Source organism: Strongylocentrotus purpuratus, unplaced genomic scaffold (genome assembly GCF_000002235.5).
Source record: "Strongylocentrotus purpuratus isolate Spur 01 unplaced genomic scaffold, Spur_5.0 spur5_scaffold_18, whole genome shotgun sequence".
In the NCBI taxonomy this organism is placed as follows: domain Eukaryota; kingdom Metazoa; phylum Echinodermata; class Echinoidea; order Camarodonta; family Strongylocentrotidae; genus Strongylocentrotus; species Strongylocentrotus purpuratus.
Window position 1 is genome coordinate 10,971,285 of NW_022145603.1, and position 19,768 is coordinate 10,991,052.

Sequence of the window (19,768 nt, forward strand, 5' to 3'; positions counted from 1 at the left end):
TATGAAATATTCACATTTATTAATGGATAAGATTCAAACATATCAAAGCATGAAAATATGATGTTGAATTGGATACAAATGAAATGTGATTAAATGAAGCTTACAATTAAAAAACAAACAAACAATGGTTTTCTTTGAAACATTATTGGGTTGAAAAACATTTAAAAACAACTATATTCAATCATTCAAATATTTTTACCGGAATTCTCTAGAAATTTGATAGATGAAATAAAAGTAAATGAGTAAAAAAAAAAAAATATCCCAAACGAATCTGAATGACAATTCAAAATATGGAAATTATGGAAATTAAGAAAAATTACATATGGAAATTCTGTGACAATTTACCTCGGGTAGAAAAATCTAAAATAAAATAAATTTGACCAGAAAAATCATGTTGGTAATCCCCTTAGAAATACCAATGCATTAAACAAAATGATAATTCTTTGCCAATTTCTATTATTTTATTATTAATTTATTGGGTCATGCACCATTCCCATTCCTTCTGAATTCTGTTCTGTAAAGTGCTATACAAAAACATTTAATTATTATTATCATTATTATTAATTATTTTCACTTATGACTTACCCTAGCTATAGTAACTGAGAAAAGATAACATTTGCTTGTATGGTTTCAAACCACTCTTGTTATATATTGAGATTTCAAATCTCTGAGCAATACAAATTTGAATATGTACAACACAATGATGAAGAAAAAGATAATAATAATAATAATCTTTTAAAGTCCACTCCAAATTTTATTAAGTTACACCGAAATTAGAAATTCTTTTTGCCCAATAGATCGTGAGCCCGGCAGCCACTGAGCAGCGCCAGATCGACGTTGCTCTATCCCTTATTGTTGAACGCCGAACAAGGTAGCAGCAACTCCCGTCTTTAGTATCCCCCTTCTCTCTCTCTGTGACTTTCACACTACCGAAAAAGTAGCAAAGTTGTATAAAGTTACAAACACTACAGAACATTGTGCAAATGGTTGAAAACAAATGTGTTTAGTATCCCCTTCTCTCTTTCTCTCTCTGTCTTTTGTCTCTCTCTTTCTCATACACACCACCGCTAAAGTAGCAAAGTTGTATAAAGTTATAAATATTACAGAACATTGTACAATGGTTTTAACAACGTGTATACCGGTAGTTCCCTCCCCCCCCCCCCCCCTCTCTCTCTCTCTCTCTCTTTCTCATTCACACTAACCATCAGTAACAAAGTTTATAAAGTTACAAACATTACAGAACATTGTACAAGTGGTCAAAACAGTGTCTCAACATCTCATTAGGAAACAATTTAAATCAAACTGTTTGATCCATAAGCAATATACATAAGACACATTCAGAAGGACAAAAACTTACGCAAATGTGTGATTGACAAAGAAAATACAGAATATAAGTTAAGTGGAACAAACTATCCCCTCCCCCTAAAAAAAAATATAAAAAACAAAATTAGATCGATTCCATTAATGCAATGTTCCTATACCCCAGGCATGTTAAATAAAAATGTTCATACTGCTGAGAAGAAAAAAACGGCTCATAGTTAAAGAAAGAAGAAATAAGGCGCCATGAGGGGGCACGATGGCTCAGTGGTCTCGTACCGAGAGGTCCCAGGTTTGAAACCAAGTCAATGCACTTGTGCCTTTTGGCAAGGCTTGAACCCTCATTACCAAGTCCCTCTGAGAGGACTTGAAGCCATCTGTCCCCTGGTTGCTTACTTACTTACAAGCATATACATGCTTTCTAATAGCAGTCAGGTAAAGCAATCCTCAAACATCACCACATAAAGAAAACAACAACAACCAGACAACATATGCAATAACTCTATGTCTGCATGTCCTATTAATAAATCGAACAGTAGGCCGCCATAGTTGACATTTGTCACACACTTAATGTGTATGGAACATATACACTCAATCACTGTGGATATGAGCGCTATACAAGAACCCACTATTATTATTATGTCACTACATGTATTTATTATTAATTTCCTACACTAGTTTTGATAAAAGATTTCCCTTTCCTCTTACTGAAAAACAAAATGGGCCTATTTGTTTTTTGTCCGTGCGTATCCCACATTAAAAAAAAGTTACCAATATTACAAGTGCTGTAAATATTTATATTTATAATTTCATATTATATGTCACTTGGTGTTAATTGTAGCCCTTTGGTATAATACTGCACAATAGCCATAAGAGTTAGTGGAATTATCATTTTATTATTATTTCTTCAGATTGAAAATGAATGCATTATTAAAATGAAATCAGCACATAGTCAGAATTTTCATTGAAAAATTGTGTTCCTTTTGTTTAATGCAAATGATTGAAAATTCAAGAATTTAGAGAGATCAAGGAAAAATTAAACATATCATTTCAAAACTATTGTAGACAAAGCAATCGGTGAGATATATTTGAAAAGCCTTAGAATTTATTAATTTCACTGATCAGCGACTTGCTTTTAATATGCCAGTCAACAATTGAAATCAAATTTCAAGCATACGTGAGTATGTTTAAAAAAAAAATGATAATCTGAAACGAGTGAGTGGAGCCAGCGAGGAACAAAAAAATTACAGCTTTAATATGTCAAAAAAATTATTTTGTAATCAACACACTAGATAAGATATAAAATATAATGTATGCGGCCAACCCGCTGCCAAATATACACGATTATGAGGATATCCGGGAATCTTGGCGCCCAGAATTATCCCATTACTAAATGTAGCGATTGTGAGAAGCGAAAACGAGTCGTAAAAATTGAATTTTTATATAAAAGATATAAAAACATATTCGGGCACCTTGTTGCAAAATATGGAGGTATTCAGACACTTAGCTGCCTGAAATCATCCTGATTCCAAATATTGTGAGCAAGCTAGGAAGAAATACACTTTATATCTTAAAGGGATCCGGTAACTTTGTCTCAGATTCTGAAACAAAATTCTGGATTTAGCTCATGCTGCAATTATAATTCTACACCTTTACGTCAGTCAGGAACCCCATTACTTTTACAAGCCGATCACCAATCCAATTATCAAGATATTTATGATTGGAATTACAAATTTTCATAACACTACAGTCTATTGGGGGAAAACCAGTATGGTAAATCCAGTCACTCAAAGGTTTTTACTTTTTTGAGGCACTTCATGATCATTTTGAAGTGCGATTTTGTTATGGCTTCAATGTTACTACATATCACAGACACTGATAACACGTAGAACCGCGCATCTCAGAATGAACATTGTTAAATGATCACTTTAATATCAAATATTCTGTTAATGTTGATAATTAATCAGTAAAATTATTAAATAACTGCATCTATTTAATTAGTTCTTTATCCAAGTAACTCAAAATGATGAGAGAAACTTGAAATATCTTAAAAATCTTGAATTATTTAATCCTTGCAAAATATTACTTATAATGTCACCATACAAGATGCTATTTTCAAGGTTACCAGTTTATCCTCATACATGCGACTCTTCATCTCTCCATTCAATTAATAATAATAATAATAATATTATTCTGTGTTAATATAGCGCTCAATACATCGATCCAACGATGTACCAAAGCGCTTTACAGATATATTATTACCCCGGTCATCGGATTCAGGCTTACCCGCACACAATGTATGCACATTTTCCACTCCCTGGGGAGCATTCCAGCCAATTAATCCTAGCAGATCTCCTTAAACTCATTAATTATCTTTAATCTTACAAATCAGTTGATCATTATGCATCCTATTTATCTCTCACATTGATTAATCTTAACATGTCTATTTCACCTGAATAATCTTGCAGCTTTCAAGAGGTGTCTGCAAACACATCTTTTATAATTTCTCTTAATATTCCTCTTTGTTTGTAATCAATGTAAGCTTTGTATGAACATTTTCTTTTGCTTTGTTTGTAAGCATTTTCTTTCCATGCGCTTGGTATCTTATCAAAAGGGGCTTCATAAAAGAAGTTATTATTGAAATATACATTCTAAATCTTTGAAATCATTTAAACCTTGCAGAACCTCCTAATCTCTTCCTAATTTCCTCCATCAGTTAATCCTCGCATATCTCCTAAATCCAAAAGACCAGCTAATCTTCGCAGATCTTCTTGATCTGTTCAATCAGCTTATCGGCGTCCGCCTCAGTCTTGACGCGGAGCAGGAGAGGGGTGGCGTCGGGATTGCAGCCCTCCTCACAGGCCGTGCTTTCCTGGGGGTTCAGATAGTTCTTTTTGCACTTGGGGCACTTTTTATCGGCCGGTGGGTTTAGGGGAGAAAGCATCATGACGTTATTCTTGTTCTTGCCTTGCTTGGTGAAGTGGGGCAGCATGCCGGACGTAACGCCGACGTTCAAGATGACATTTCCTGCAAGAGAGACGAGAGATGAATTAAAGTATTGAAACAAACAAACAATAACAAACATGGAAGTGGTGAATGATTCAGCTCCACAAAACAACAACAGCAACAAAGCTCTGGTTAAAACAATACAATGCGAAGAGACAGCACAATTTAAAGAAAATAAGGTCAAAGTGCTATTTTAAATCTTTTTTTGCTGCATAGCATTTGAAAGCTGGCTTAAAGTTTGAGTCCCAGGCTCCCAGCCCAGAGCTGCTGTTGTTTGGCAAGACATTATTCCACATTTGCCAGTATCTACCCACTGGTAGTAAATGGGTTCCTGGTAGGAATTGTTTCCTTGAATGTTTTTAGCACCCGAGGGTTGCTAGACTACTAGTAAAGCCGGGGTAATAACAGTACTTTGTAGGTGTCTTGAGCATTCCTTGGGATGGATGTGTGCAAAATATAAATACATATGAGTATCATCATCATCACCATCATAATCCTCCTCCTCCTCATCATCACTTCCACCACCACCACTTCCACCACCACTTCCACTACCACCACCACCACCACCACCACCACCACCACCACCATCATCATCATCATCACCATCATTATCACCATCACAATCATGAACATCACCATCATCACAATCACCACCTTAATCATCATCATCACCATAATCCTCCCCCTCCTATTCCTCCTCCTGCTCCTAATCATCATCACCACCATCAACACCACCACCATCATCAGCACCACCACCTTAATCATCATCATCACCATCAACACCACCACCTTAATCATCATCATCGCCATCAACACCACCACCTTAATCATCATTATCACCATCAACATCACCACCTTAATCATCATCATCGCCATCAACACCACCACCTTAATCATCATTATCACCATCAACATCACCACCTTAATCATCACCATCACCATCAACACCACCACCATCATCAACACCACCACCTTAATCATCATCATCACCATCAACACCACCACCTTAATCATCATCATCGCCATCAACACCACCACCTTAATCATCATTATCACCATCAACATCACCACCTTAATCATCACCATCACCATCAACACCACCACCATCATCAACACCACCACCTTAATCATCACCATCACCACCAACACCACCGCCATCAACACCACCACCTTAATCATCACCATCACCATCAACACCACCACCATCAACACCACCACCTTAATCATCATCATCACCATCAACACCACCACCTTAATCATCATCATCGCCACCAACACCACCACCTTAATCATCATTATCACCATCAAAACCACCACCTTAATCATCACCATCAACACCACCACCACCATCACCAACACCACCACCATCACCACCACCACCACCACCACCACCACCATCACCATCACCATCACCACCACCACCACCATCCTCACCACCACCACCACCATCCTCACCACCACCACCACCATCCTCACCACCACCATCACCACCATCATAATCCTCCTCCTCCTGCTCCCCATCATCATTATATTTTTCACATACCAAGTGTCGTATCGGCTCTGATGAGAAGCTGGGCAGACCCTCCCGTATCCTTGATGTGCAGCATTCCTACTCCTCTCTCCTTGAACTCTGATTCTTTCTTGTAAAATATTTTACATCTAAAGCAAGAAAGAAAGATGAGCAAAAATATAGATTCTGTTAAAGCCCCACTGCACTGCTTATTACTTGCGCCCTATATTTAGCAAACAATGCCTAATCGGCGACCATCAGTCCCCATGATCCCCTTTTTCTTATGTTAATTTGGAGCTGATTTGATGAGATAACCACCTGTCAGTGACCATTCTAACTCCTATGAACATGGAAGTAACACACATATTTCTTTCATGTTCATAGGAGTTAGAAAGTATGAATGAACAAAATAAAACTTTCTTACCTTGTGGAATAGAGGGAGTCCTTCTCCTCAATCACTTTCACTTCGACCTTTGGAGGTTCATCTGATTCCTCCTCTTCCTCCTTCTTGACTTAAAAAATAAATCATAAATAACAGAGAAAATTAGTTAATTTTGTCATCGTAAAGATCAAGTTGGGTACTGGTCATGCTAATACAAATTGAAAGAAACTTGCTGAAAGCAAAATACCGGTTTACTATCACACCGTAAATCTCTGTGTATAAGACGCAATTTTTTCCGCTGAAAAAAAAAAAACGAAAGTCGGGGTGCGTCTTATACACAGGTACAAAAACCAAAAACTTTTTTTGTCTAGGGCATTCTTCAAAAATAATATGAGAATAATTTTTTTCCAACGATTCTTCTCATCTTTCCTGGAACTCAACCTTCCCTGAGAGCCAAAACAAAATTACCTTGGCTGGAAGGGGCAGCTTTGGTCAAGTCTCCGAAAGAGAACTTGCCTGCCATCGATCCCGACGTCGAAGAGGACGACGATGATGACCCAAAGCCTAAGCTCTTGTTATCGGAAGAAGCGCCCCCAAAGCCTAAGCTCTTGTTATCGGAGGTTGCGGCCCCAAAGCTGAAGCCCTTGTTATCGGAGGATGCAGCCCCAAAGCCGAAACTGACTTTCGGAGCTGACGGCGCCTTCTCGCTTTCTGCTGCAGCTGCTGGAGTTCCAGCGAACTTGAATCCTGGATGAGAGAGTAGAAAAATTTGCAACGTTAGTAATCAGAAATAACTAATGCAAAAGCATATTCATAAATGTTAACTGCTCTAAAGCTTATCTGTACTAGTGTACGGGAGGGGGATTAGACCTCCCTGCAAGGTCACTGGCAGGTGGGTATCTCATCAAATCAGCTCCCAACAGGTACCGCTAAGGCAATGTTGGCTACATAGAGGGTGCAAGTAGTTACAAGTAGTGCAGTCCCGCTTAAATGTATAGTTCATTTTTACCTGGGAGATGTTCATTTGGCATTTAAATTTCAAAATTCAAAGATAATGAAGCATCTTTTTGTCATCAGAGGGTGGTCTGAAGTAAAAAAAAAAAAAAAAATTGAATTGAGGTCTGTCCTAAGAAACCTGCTTGGAAAAAACGATTTCAGCACGATGACAAAAATGTGAGGGAGACTCATTTGCATTAGAAATCATTGACGTGGGACCTACAACAGCAATTTATAACGCTTTTACCTCCCTTATAGTGTGAGAGCAATTTAGGAAAAATTCTATCGCTATTGTTATCTGTCAGGTATGACCAGCCTTGTACAAGAAGAAGAAATAGTTAAAGGCATTGTTAAACAATGCTTTACAGTTTTACAAATCTGGGATGCATGGCCCTATGTGTTATACTGAAGCCCTACAAAAATTGTGCTTCAAAATGATCATGTAGTGCTTCAAAAAAAAAGACAAATCTTTGAGTGACCGGTTTTAACGTACTCATTTTCCCCAATAGACTGTAGTGTTATGAACAACTGTTCAAAACTGTTTGGCAAACAGTTCTTTATTTGGTAACCCCTAAAAATGACCTGAACTTAAGGGATCGTTTAACAATGTTAAATCTGAGATACACGGCCCTACATGTTATCAGTGTCTGTGATATGGTGTTATATTGAAGCCCTAAAAAATTGTGCTTCAAAATGATCAAGAAGTGCCTCAAAAAAGTAAAAATCGTTGAGTGACCGTTTTACCATACTCGTTTTTCCCAATAGACTGTAGTGTTATGTACACCGTTTGGCAAACAGTTCTCAAAATTTCTAATTCCAATCATGAATATCATGATAATCAGACAGGTGACCGGCTTGTAAAAGTCATGGGGTTCCTGACTGACCTAAAAGTTTATAATTATAATTGCAGCATGAGCTAAATCCAGGATTTTGTTTAGAATCTGAGGCAAAGACCCAATCCTTTTAAGAATGATACCTGTGAATGATACTGCTGTTGTGCTGGAAGACTTCCCTTGCTCTGTCGATAGAGGGCTGACTGTGGCGAGCTGTGGTTTCGTTTTACTCTGCTCCCCTCCTCCTCCTCCTTCTTTCCCCTTTGCTTGCTTCTCTTCGATCTCTCCCAGATGCTTCTTATAGTCCTCGAAAATAGGCGTCAAGTCACAAACAGGATTGCCCTCTACATGTTTCTGAATCCACGCGCTCACAGACCGATTCAACGCCCTAATTTCATCGGCGTACGCATCCGTCCCCTTGCCGCCATTTTCCGATTTAGAGAATAAAGAACTCCCGTTTGACGAGGTCTTGGGGTCCATATCTGTCTTGCCTAATGTGAACATGTTTGTGGATGGTTGCGACTCTGCGCTTGGTTTGAAGCTGAAGGTTGTCTTAGCCTGAAGTTTGACTGTGTTGGATGACGCTGCGGAACCGAACGAGACTGTGCTCTGTGTTACGGGTGCAGTGGGGGAAGCGGTTGAAACCGGTTTGAAGCCGAATGAGGCGGTTGAAGTCTGTTGTGTGGCACTTCCAAATCCGGAGAATCCTTTAAAAGCAGCGAACGGCGTCTGTGCTGCGGGCTCACTCTCGTCCTTCAATATTCAAGGAAACAAAATGGGAAAACACACTTCATCACCATCCACACAGAAGGACTTGACTTTGTCATTGCTCTAGGCTCATTATAATAATAATAATAATAGCTCACATTTACAATGCGCCTAATACTACGTTTCTAGGCGCGTAACATATTATTACCCCGGTCATCGGATTCAGGCTTACCCGCACACGAGGTATGCACATTCTCCACTCCCTGGGGAGCATTCCAGTCAGTCGCCATTTTACAAGCGCCATTGCTAATCAAACCACATTTGCTTTCGCATCATACCGGGTACCCATTTTAACACCTGGGTGGAGAGTGGCAAATGTAGATCAATGTCTTGCCAAAGGACATTAGTGCTGCGGCGGGACTTGAACCGCGGACCTTGTGATCCACAGTCCGGTGACATATCCACTCGACCACAACACCTCTACATACCCTATACTTTATATTTTTATACCATGAAAAATGCATCATTACAAATAAGGCTGTGCACAACCGTGTAATGAGGTACCAGAGTACACTCCCAGGCTTACAGACGAGTAATATTCGGACGCCATGTTTTTTTTTAATTTAATTTTTTTTTGTTGCCATCACCATATTACGGGAGCAGTATCCCAGGTCCGTCTCCGAAAACTCACACAGTTTTACCTTGAGTTGCAGTTGAAGGTGCCGATTTAATAATAATAATAATAATAACAGTAAACAATGCTGTTTTAAAAACTAAAGATGGCAGAATAATCCATTTTCCTCCGAGTCCAAACAGAAATCCGGACATTTGGTCCCAGTTTCTGAGTGGTGAGTTTGACAGTGATTGAGCTGGGAAACATTTTTACTGACTGTACCATGCAGGTGGCCGGCGTTCTCCCTGGCACGGGTAAGCGTCAGCCTGGACAGTGCCAGGTGACCGGGAATTTAATTTTTTTAATTTTTTTTTTTTGCGGCCGAATATTCAAGTACGAGAAATCGTACTCGAGTAGTTGTCAACAGTGTGAATACTTGAGTATTCGACTACTCGTCGAAGCCCTAATTAAAAACTTGCCTAAAACATAAGTAGATATCGAGGGTTCAGTGACCCAATGACGTAACTCCATATTTTGCCAAATGAGTATTTGATATCAAAATGTTCAGAAAAATGTGGGCTTTCCAGGAAACACACAGGCTAACTCCACCCAACACCCCTATGAAGTCAATGGTTAGTGAAACATAGACTTAACTCCTTAAGGCCCAAGTGCTCAGTGACACATAAACCACTTTTTTCTAAAAATGGAGTTACGTCTGTGTGTCACTGACCCCTTAATATATGATGGCTCAGTAGCACCATGAATAAAGAAAATTGCCCTCCAAAATTAAAAGATGAATAAAAACCTTTCATATCATTTAAAAAAAAAAAAAATTCAATGAATTGTATCAGATTCTATTACAATTGATGCTATTTTCTGTATGTTCTGACAGTGCTATAATTACTGCGATTAACCCTGCCCCATTAACATTGTAACTTGCTATGAAACTGTGGAAACTTTTCTACAAGATCAATAGTGCTGAAAAAGAAAGAAAGAAAGTCAAAAATTCTTAATATAAAAACAAATGGGACTTCTGCAGAGAACAGAGTATTTTTGTTTTAATTTTGTGCTATTATAAAGGAGAAGGAAAATGTTACCTGTTGTTTTTCTGTGACTCTTCTCTTAGCTTTGATCATCGGGCGTCTGGATAAGGTGTCCTTGTCAGCAACGCTAAAAGTCCCAGCCTGTGAACCAATACCAATGATGAAATCATCTATTACCACAGATAAACATGTAGTCAGTAGGCCAGGGAGCAAAAAATACACCCAGTTACTAATATATTACAATTTATGGATGTTTCTCCCTCGAACCACCAGTTAACAAGTTACAACTACATGTCTACCTGCCATGCATAATGACATCTTTTTAATAGATGCAGTTCACTTTGCATACATTGTTGGTATGTCGGGTAATCCTGTGGCATGCTTTTTAATTGTCAAAAGAAAGATTTGTAGGAGTGAGCATAAAATTAGTGAATCATTCGTGAATAATCAAGTTTATTCAATTGGTTTGTAGATGACTAATGGAATAACAAATAGTTGGTGCCAGACAAAAGCATGATCACACATGTATTCAAATGAATGGATGCTCAAGTCCTATTAAAGCATAGTGACATACTATTACATGGATATTTTCAAGCACTAGTAGACTGAATGCAGACTGAATAGCTTTTGTTAGGACAGCAAGCCACGCTAGTAACAACTGAAGAAGAGGCATTCCTAGAATTGAAATACATCTGGGGAGTTCATCTGCATTCGTGGATATGAATGTATAATGTCTAGTCTGTGTGAACTCTGCATGACAATACCCCCTCCTTACCAGTGAGAGCTACAACTTTCTATTCCCCCCCCCCCTCTCTCTCTCTCTCTCTCTTCCTCCTCCTCCTCCTCCTCCGTATAATGTACTAGTCTGTGTGAACTCTACATGACAATACCCCCTCCTTACAAGTGAGAGCTACAGCTTTCTATTCCCCCCCCCCCTCTCTCTCTCTCTCTCTCTTCCTCCTCCTCCTCCTCCTCCGCATAATGTACTAGTCTGTGTGAACTCTACATGACAATACCCCCTCCTTACCAGTGAGAGCTACAGCTTTCTATTCCCCCCCCCTCTCTCTCTCTCTCTCTTCCTCCTCCTCCTGCGTATAATGTACTAGTCTGTGTGAACTCTGCATGACAATACCCCCTCCTTACAAGTGAGAGTTACAGCTTTCTATTCCCCCCCCCCCCTCTCTCTCTCTCCCTCTTCCTCCTCCTCCTGCGTATAATGTACTAGTCTGTGTGAACTCTGCATGACAATACCCCCTCCTTACAAGTGAGAGTTACAGCTTTCTATTCCCCCCCCCTCTCTCTCTCTCTCTCTTCCTCTTCCTCCTCCTCCTGCGTATAATGTACTAGTCTGTGTGAACTCTGCATGACAATACCCCCTCCTTACAAGTCATGGTTACAGGTTTCTATTCCCCCCCTCCTCTCTCTCTCTTCCTCCTCCTCCTCCGTATAATGTACTAGTCTGTGTGAACTCTACATGACAATACCCCCTCCTTACAAGTGAGAGTTACAGCTTTCTATTCCCCCCCCCCCCTCTCTCTCTCTTCCTCCTCCTCCTGCGTATAATGTACTAGTCTGTGTGAACTCTACATGACAATACCCCCTCCTTACAAGTGAGAGTTACAGCTTTCTATTCCCCCCCTCCTCTCTCTCTCTCTTCTCCTCCTCCTCCGTATAATGTACTAGTCTGTGTGAACTCTGCATGACAATACCCCCTCCTTACAAGTGAGAGTTACAGCTTTCTATTCCCCCCCTCCTCTCTCTCTCTCTCTCTTCCTCCTCCTCCTGCGTATAATGTACTAGTCTGTGTGAACTCTGCATGACAATACCCCCTCCTTACAAGTGAGAGTTACAGCTTTCTATTCCCCCCCCCCCCCCTCTCTCTCTCTCTCTCTTCCTCCTCCTCCTGCGTATAATGTACTAGTCTGTGTGAACTCTGCATGACAATACCCCCTCCTTACAAGTGAGAGCTACAGCTTTCTATTCCCCCCCTCCTCTCTCTCTCTCTCCCTCTTCCTCCTCCTCCTGCGTATAATGTACTAGTCTGTGTGAACTCTGCATGACAATACCCCCTCCTTACAAGTCATGGTTACAGGTTTCTATTCCCCCCCTCCTCTCTCTCTCTTCCTCCTCCTCCTCCGTATAATGTACTAGTCTGTGTGAACTCTACATGACAATACCCCCTCCTTACAAGTGAGAGTTACAGCTTTCTATTCCCCCCCCCCCTCTCTCTCTCTTCCTCCTCCTCCTGCGTATCATGTACTAGTCTGTGTGAACTCTACATGACAATACCCCCTCCTTACAAGTGAGAGTTACAGCTTTCTATTCCCCCCCTCCTCTCTCTCTCTCTCTCTCTTCCTCCTCCTCCTCCGTATAATGTACTAGTCTGTGTGAACTCTGCATGACAATACCCCCTCCTTACAAGTGAGAGTTACAGCTTTCTATTCCCCCCCCCCCTCTCTCTCTCTTCCTCCTCCTCCTGCGTATAATGTACTAGTCTGTGTGAACTCTGCATGACAATACCCCCTCCTTACAAGTGAGAGCTACAGCTTTCTATTCCCCCCCTCCTCTCTCTCTCTCTCCCTCTTCCTCCTCCTCCTGCGTATAATGTACTAGTCTGTGTGAACTCTGCATGACAATACCCCCTCCTTACAAGTCATGGTTACAGGTTTCTATTCCCCCCCTCCTCTCTCTCTCTTCCTCCTCCTCCTCCGTATAATGTACTAGTCTGTGTGAACTCTACATGACAATACCCCCTCCTTACAAGTGAGAGTTACAGCTTTCTATTCCCCCCCCCCCCCTCTCTCTCTCTCTTCCTCCTCCTCCTCCTCCTCCGTATAATGTACTAGTCTGTGTGAACTCTGCATGACAATACCCCCTCCTTACAAGTGAGAGTTACAGCTTTCTATTCCCCCCCTCCTCTCTCTCTCTCTCTCTCTTCTCCTCCTCCTCCGTATAATGTACTAGTCTGTGTGAACTCTACATGACAATACCCCCTCCTTACAAGTGAGAGTTACAGCTTTCTATTCCCCCCCTCCTCTCTCTCTCTCTCTCTCTTCTCCTCCTCCTCCGTATAATGTACTAGTCTGTGTGAACTCTGCATGACAATACCCCCTCCTTACAAGTGAGAGTTACAGCTTTCTATTCCCCCCCTCCTCTCTCTCTCTCCCTCTTCCTCCTCCTCCTGCGTATAATGTACTAGTCTGTGTGAACTCTACATGACAATACCCCCTCCTTACAAGTGAGAGTTACAGCTTTCTATTCCCCCCCCTCCTCTCTCTCTCTTCCTCCTCCTCCTCCGTATAATGTACTAGTCTGTGTGAACTCTGCATGACAATACCCCCTCCTTACAAGTGAGAGCTACAGCTTTCTATTCCCCCCCCCTCTCTCTCTCTTCCTCCTCCTCCTGCGTATAATGTACTAGTCTGTGTGAACTCTACATGACAATACCCCCTCCTTACAAGTGAGAGCTACAGCTTTCTATTCCCCCCCCCCCCTCTCTCTCTCTTCCTCCTCCTCCTGCGTATAATGTACTAGTCTGTGTGAACTCTACATGACAATACCCCCTCCTTACAAGTGAGAGTTACAGCTTTCTATTCCCCCCCCCCCCCTCTCTCTCTCTTCCTCCTCCTCCTGCGTATAATGTACTAGTCTGTGTGAACTCTGCATGACAATACCCCCTCCTTACAAGTGAGAGTTACAGCTTTCTATTCCCCCCCTCCTCTCTCTCTCTCTCTCTCTTCTCCTCCTCCTCCGTATAATGTACTAGTCTGTGTGAACTCTACATGACAATACCCCCTCCTTACAAGTGAGAGTTACAGCTTTCTATTCCCCCCCTCCTCTCTCTCTCTCTCTCTCTTCTCCTCCTCCTCCGTATAATGTACTAGTCTGTGTGAACTCTGCATGACAATACCCCCTCCTTACAAGTGAGAGTTACAGCTTTCTATTCCCCCCCTCCTCTCTCTCTCTCTCTCTCTTCTCCTCCTCCTCCGTATAATGTACTAGTCTGTGTGAACTCTGCATGACAATACCCCCTCCTTACAAGTGAGAGTTACAGCTTTCTATTCCCCCCCTCCTCTCTCTCTCTCCCTCTTCCTCCTCCTCCTGCGTATAATGTACTAGTCTGTGTGAACTCTACATGACAATACCCCCTCCTTACAAGTGAGAGTTACAGCTTTCTATTCCCCCCCTCCTCTCTCTCTCTCTCTCTTCCTCCTCCTCCTCCGTATAATGTACTAGTCTGTGTGAACTCTACATGACAATACCCCCTCCTTACAAGTGAGAGTTACAGCTTTCTATTCCCCCCCCCCTCCTCTCTCTCTCTCTCTCTCTTCTCCTCCTCCTCCGTATAATGTCTAGTCTGTGTGAACTCTGCATGACAATACCCCCTCCTTACAAGTGAGAGTTACAGCTTTCTATTCCCCCCCCCCCCTCTCTCTCTCTCTCTCTTCCTCCTCCTCCTGCGTATAATGTACTAGTCTGTGTGAACTCTGCATGACAATACCCCCTCCTTACAAGTGAGAGTTACAGCTTTCTATTCCCCCCCTCCTCTCTCTCTCTCCCTCTTCCTCCTCCTCCTGCGTATAATGTCTAGTCTGTGTGAACTCTGCATGACAATACCCCCTCCTTACAAGTGAGAGTTACAGCTTTCTATTCCCCCCCTCCTCTCTCTCTCTCTCTCTCTTCCTCCTCCTCCTCCTCCTCCGTATAATGTACTAGTCTGTGTGAACTCTACATGACAATACCCCCTCCTTACAAGTGAGAGTTACAGCTTTCTATTCCCCCCCTCCTCTCTCTCTCTCTCTCTCTTCCTCCTCCTCCTCCGTATAATGTACTAGTCTGTGTGAACTCTGCATGACAATACCCCCTCCTTACAAGTGAGAGTTACAGCTTTCTATTCCCCCCCCCCCCCCCTCTCTCTCTCTCTCTCTCTTCCTCCTCCTCCTCCGTATAATGTACTAGTCTGTGTGAACTCTACATGACAATACCCCCTCCTTACAAGTGAGAGTTACAGCTTTCTATTCCCCCCCTCCTCTCTCTCTCTCTCTCTCTTCCTCCTCCTCCTCCGTATAATGTCTAGTCTGTGTGAACTCTGCATGACAATACCCCCTCCTTACAAGTGAGAGTTACAGCTTTCTATTCCCCCCCCCCTCTCTCTCTCTCTCTCTCTTCCTCCTCCTCCTGCGTATAATGTACTAGTCTGTGTGAACTCTGCATGACAATACCCCCTCCTTACAAGTGAGAGTTACAGCTTTCTATTCCCCCCCCCCTCTCTCTCTCTCTCTCTCTTCCTCCTCCTCCTGCGTATAATGTACTAGTCTGTGTGAACTCTGCATGACAATACCCCCTCCTTACAAGTGAGAGTTACAGCTTTCTATTCCCCCCCTCCTCTCTCTCTCTCTCTCTCTTCCTCCTCCTCCTCCGTATAATGTCTAGTCTGTGTGAACTCTGCATGACAATACCCCCTCCTTACAAGTGAGAGTTACAGCTTTCTATTCCCCCCCTCCTCTCTCTCTCTCTCCCTCTTCCTCCTCCTCCTGCGTATAATGTACTAGTCTGTGTGAACTCTGCATGACAATACCCCCTCCTTACAAGTGAGAGTTACAGCTTTCTATTCCCCCCCCCCTCTCTCTCTCTCTCTCTCTTCCTCCTCCTCCTGCGTATAATGTACTAGTCTGTGTGAACTCTGCATGACAATACCCCCTCCTTACAAGTGAGAGTTACAGCTTTCTATTCCCCCCCTCCTCTCTCTCTCTCCCTCTTCCTCCTCCTCCTGCGTATAATGTCTAGTCTGTGTGAACTCTGCATGACAATACCCCCTCCTTACAAGTGAGAGTTACAGCTTTCTATTCCCCCCCTCCTCTCTCTCTCTCTCTCTTCCTCCTCCTCCTGCGTATAATGTACTAGTCTGTGTGAACTCTGCATGACAATACCCCCTCCTTACAAGTGAGAGTTACAGCTTTCTATTCCCCCTCCTCTCTCTCTCTCTCTCTCTCTCTCTCTCTCTCTCTCTCTTCCTCCTCCTCCTCCTCCGTATAATGTACCTGTACTAGTCTGTGTGAACTCTGCATGACAATACCCCCTCCTTACAAGTCATGGTTACAGCTTTCTATTCCACCCCCCTCTCTCTCTCTCTCTCTCTTCTCCTCCTCCTCCGTATAATGTCTAGTCTGTGTGAACTCTGCATGACAATACCCCCTCCTTACAAATCATGGTTACGGCTTTCTATTCCCCCCCCCCCCCCCCTCTCTCTCTCTCTCTCTCTTCCTGCTCCTCCTCCTCCTCCTCCTCTGGATAATGTACTAGTCTGTGTGAACTCTGCATGACAATACCCCCTCCTTACCAGTGAGAGCTACAACTTTCTATTCCCCCCCCCCTCCTCTCTCTCTCTCTCTCTTCCTCCTCCTCCTGCGTATAATGTACTAGTCTGTGTGAACTCTGCATGACAATACCCCCTCCTTACAAGTGAGAGTTACAGCTTTCTATTCCCCCCTCCTCTCTCTCTCTCTCTCTTCCTCCTCCTCCTGCGTATAATGTACTAGTCTGTGTGAACTCTGCATGACAATACCCCCTCCTTACAAGTGAGAGTTACAGCTTTCTATTCCCCCCCCCCCTCTCTCTCTCTTCCTCCTCCTCCTGCGTATAATGTACTAGTCTGTGTGAACTCTGCATGACAATACCCCCTCCTTACAAGTGAGAGTTACAGCTTTCTATTCCCCCCCTCCTCTCTCTCTCTCTTCTCCTCCTCCTCCGTATAATGTACTAGTCTGTGTGAACTCTGCATGACAATACCCCCTCCTTACAAGTGAGAGTTACAGCTTTCTATTCCCCCCCCCCCTCTCTCTCTCTCTCTCTCTTCCTCCTCCTCCTGCGTATAATGTACTAGTCTGTGTGAACTCTGCATGACAATACCCCCTCCTTACAAGTGAGAGTTACAGCTTTCTATTCCCCCCCTCCTCTCTCTCTCTCTCTCTCTTCCTCCTCCTCCTCCGTATAATGTCTAGTCTGTGTGAACTCTGCATGACAATACCCCCTCCTTACAAGTGAGAGTTACAGCTTTCTATTCCCCCCCTCCTCTCTCTCTCTCTCCCTCTTCCTCCTCCTCCTGCGTATAATGTACTAGTCTGTGTGAACTCTGCATGACAATACCCCCTCCTTACAAGTGAGAGTTACAGCTTTCTATTCCCCCCCCCCCCTCTCTCTCTCTCTCTCTCTTCCTCCTCCTCCTGCGTATAATGTACTAGTCTGTGTGAACTCTGCATGACAATACCCCCTCCTTACAAGTGAGAGTTACAGCTTTCTATTCCCCCCTCCTCTCTCTCTCTCCCTCTTCCTCCTCCTCCTGCGTATAATGTCTAGTCTGTGTGAACTCTGCATGACAATACCCCCTCCTTACAAGTGAGAGTTACAGCTTTCTATTCCCCCCCTCCTCTCTCTCTCTCTCTCTTCCTCCTCCTCCTGCGTATAATGTACTAGTCTGTGTGAACTCTGCATGACAATACCCCCTCCTTACAAGTGAGAGTTACAGCTTTCTATTCCCCCCCTCTCTCTCTCTCTCTCTCTCTCTCTCTCTCTCTCTCTCTCTCTCTCTCTCTCTTCCTCCTCCTCCTCCTCCGTATAATGTACCTGTACTAGTCTGTGTGAACTCTGCATGACAATACCCCCTCCTTACAAGTCATGGTTACAGCTTTCTATTCCACCCCCCTCTCTCTCTCTCTCTCTCTTCTCCTCCTCCTCCGTATAATGTCTAGTCTGTGTGAACTCTGCATGACAATACCCCCTCCTTACAAATCATGGTTACGGCTTTCTATTCCCCCCCCCTCTCTCTCTCTCTCTCTCTTCCTGCTCCTCCTCCTCCTCCTCCTCTGGATAATGTACTAGTCTGTGTGAACTCTGCATGACAATACCCCCTCCTTACCAGTGAGAGCTACAACTTTCTATTCCCCCCCCCCCCTCTCTCTCTCTCTCTCTCTTCCTCCTCCTCCTGCGTATAATGTACTAGTCTGTGTGAACTCTGCATGACAATACCCCCTCCTTACAAGTGAGAGTTACAGCTTTCTATTCCCCCCCTCCTCTCTCTCTCTCTCTCTTCCTCCTCCTCCTGCGTATAATGTACTAGTCTGTGTGAACTCTGCATGACAATACCCCCTCCTTACAAGTGAGAGCTACAACTTTCTATTCCCCCCCCCCCTCTCTCTCTCTCTTCCTCCTCCTCCTCCTCCTCCGTATAATGTACTAGTCTGTGTGAACTCTGCATGACAATACCCCCTCCTTACAAGTGAGAGTTACAGCTTTCTATTCCCCCCCCCCCCCCTCTCTCTCTCTTCCTCCTCCTCCTGCGTATAATGTACTAGTCTGTGTGAACTCTGCATGACAATACCCCCTCCTTACAAGTGAGAGTTACAGCTTTCTATTCCCCCCCCCCTCCTCTCTCTCTCTCTTCTCCTCCTCCTCCGTATAATGTACTAGTCTGTGTGAACTCTGCATGACAATACCCCCTCCTTACAAGTGAGAGTTACAGCTTTCTATTCCCCCCCCCCCTCTCTCTCTCTCTCTCTCTTCCTCCTCCTCCTGCGTATAATGTACTAGTCTGTGTGAACTCTGCATGACAATACCCCCTCCTTACAAGTGAGAGTTACAGCTTTCTATTCCCCCCCCCCCCTCTCTCTCTCTCTTCCTCCTCCTCCTCCTCCTCCGTATAATGTACTAGTCTGTGTGAACTCTGCATGACAATACCCCCTCCTTACAAGTGAGAGTTACAGCTTTCTATTCCCCCCCCCCCCTCTCTCTCTCTCTCTCTCTTCCTCCTCCTCCTCCGTATAATGTACTAGTCTGTGTGAACTCTGCATGACAATACCCCCTCCTTACAAGTGAGAGTTACAGCTTTCTATTCCCCCCCCCCCTCTCTCTCTCTCTCTCTCTTCCTCCTCCTCCTGCGTATAATGTACTAGTCTGTGTGAACTCTGCATGACAATACCCCCTCCTTACAAGTGAGAGTTACAGCTTTCTATTCCCCCCCTCCTCTCTCTCTCTCTCCCTCTTCCTCCTCCTCCTGCGTATAATGTCTAGTCTGTGTGAACTCTGCATGACAATACCCCCTCCTTACAAGTGAGAGTTACAGCTTTCTATTCCCCCCCTCCTCTCTCTCTCTCTCTCTTCCTCCTCCTCCTGCGTATAATGTACTAGTCTGTGTGAACTCTGCATGACAATACCCCCTCCTTACAAGTGAGAGTTACAGCTTTCTATTCCCCCTCCTCTCTCTCTCTCTCTCTCTCTCTCTCTCTCTCTCTCTCTCTTCCTCCTCCTCCTCCTCCGTATAATGTACCTGTACTAGTCTGTGTGAACTCTGCATGACAATACCCC

General features: G+C 43.3%; 1 protein-coding gene across 1 annotated transcript in view; it reads right to left on the reverse strand.

Moving 5' to 3' along the window:
- Positions 1 to 3,919: 3,919 nt before the first annotated feature.
- The window catches only part of LOC579506 (nuclear pore complex protein Nup50), a 29,355-nt gene continuing 13,506 nt past the window's right edge, over positions 3,920 to 19,768 (reverse strand). The window contains exons 3-8 of the mRNA XM_030989197.1: positions 10,463 to 10,549; positions 8,188 to 8,797; positions 6,684 to 6,962; positions 6,258 to 6,345; positions 5,867 to 5,982; positions 3,920 to 4,344 (exon numbers count right to left, since the gene is read on the reverse strand). Coding sequence (XP_030845057.1) covers positions 4,070 to 4,344; positions 5,867 to 5,982; positions 6,258 to 6,345; positions 6,684 to 6,962; positions 8,188 to 8,797; positions 10,463 to 10,549 — 1,455 coding nt within the window. The 3' untranslated portion in view covers positions 3,920 to 4,069. The remainder of the gene's footprint in view (positions 4,345 to 5,866; positions 5,983 to 6,257; positions 6,346 to 6,683; positions 6,963 to 8,187; positions 8,798 to 10,462; positions 10,550 to 19,768) is intronic.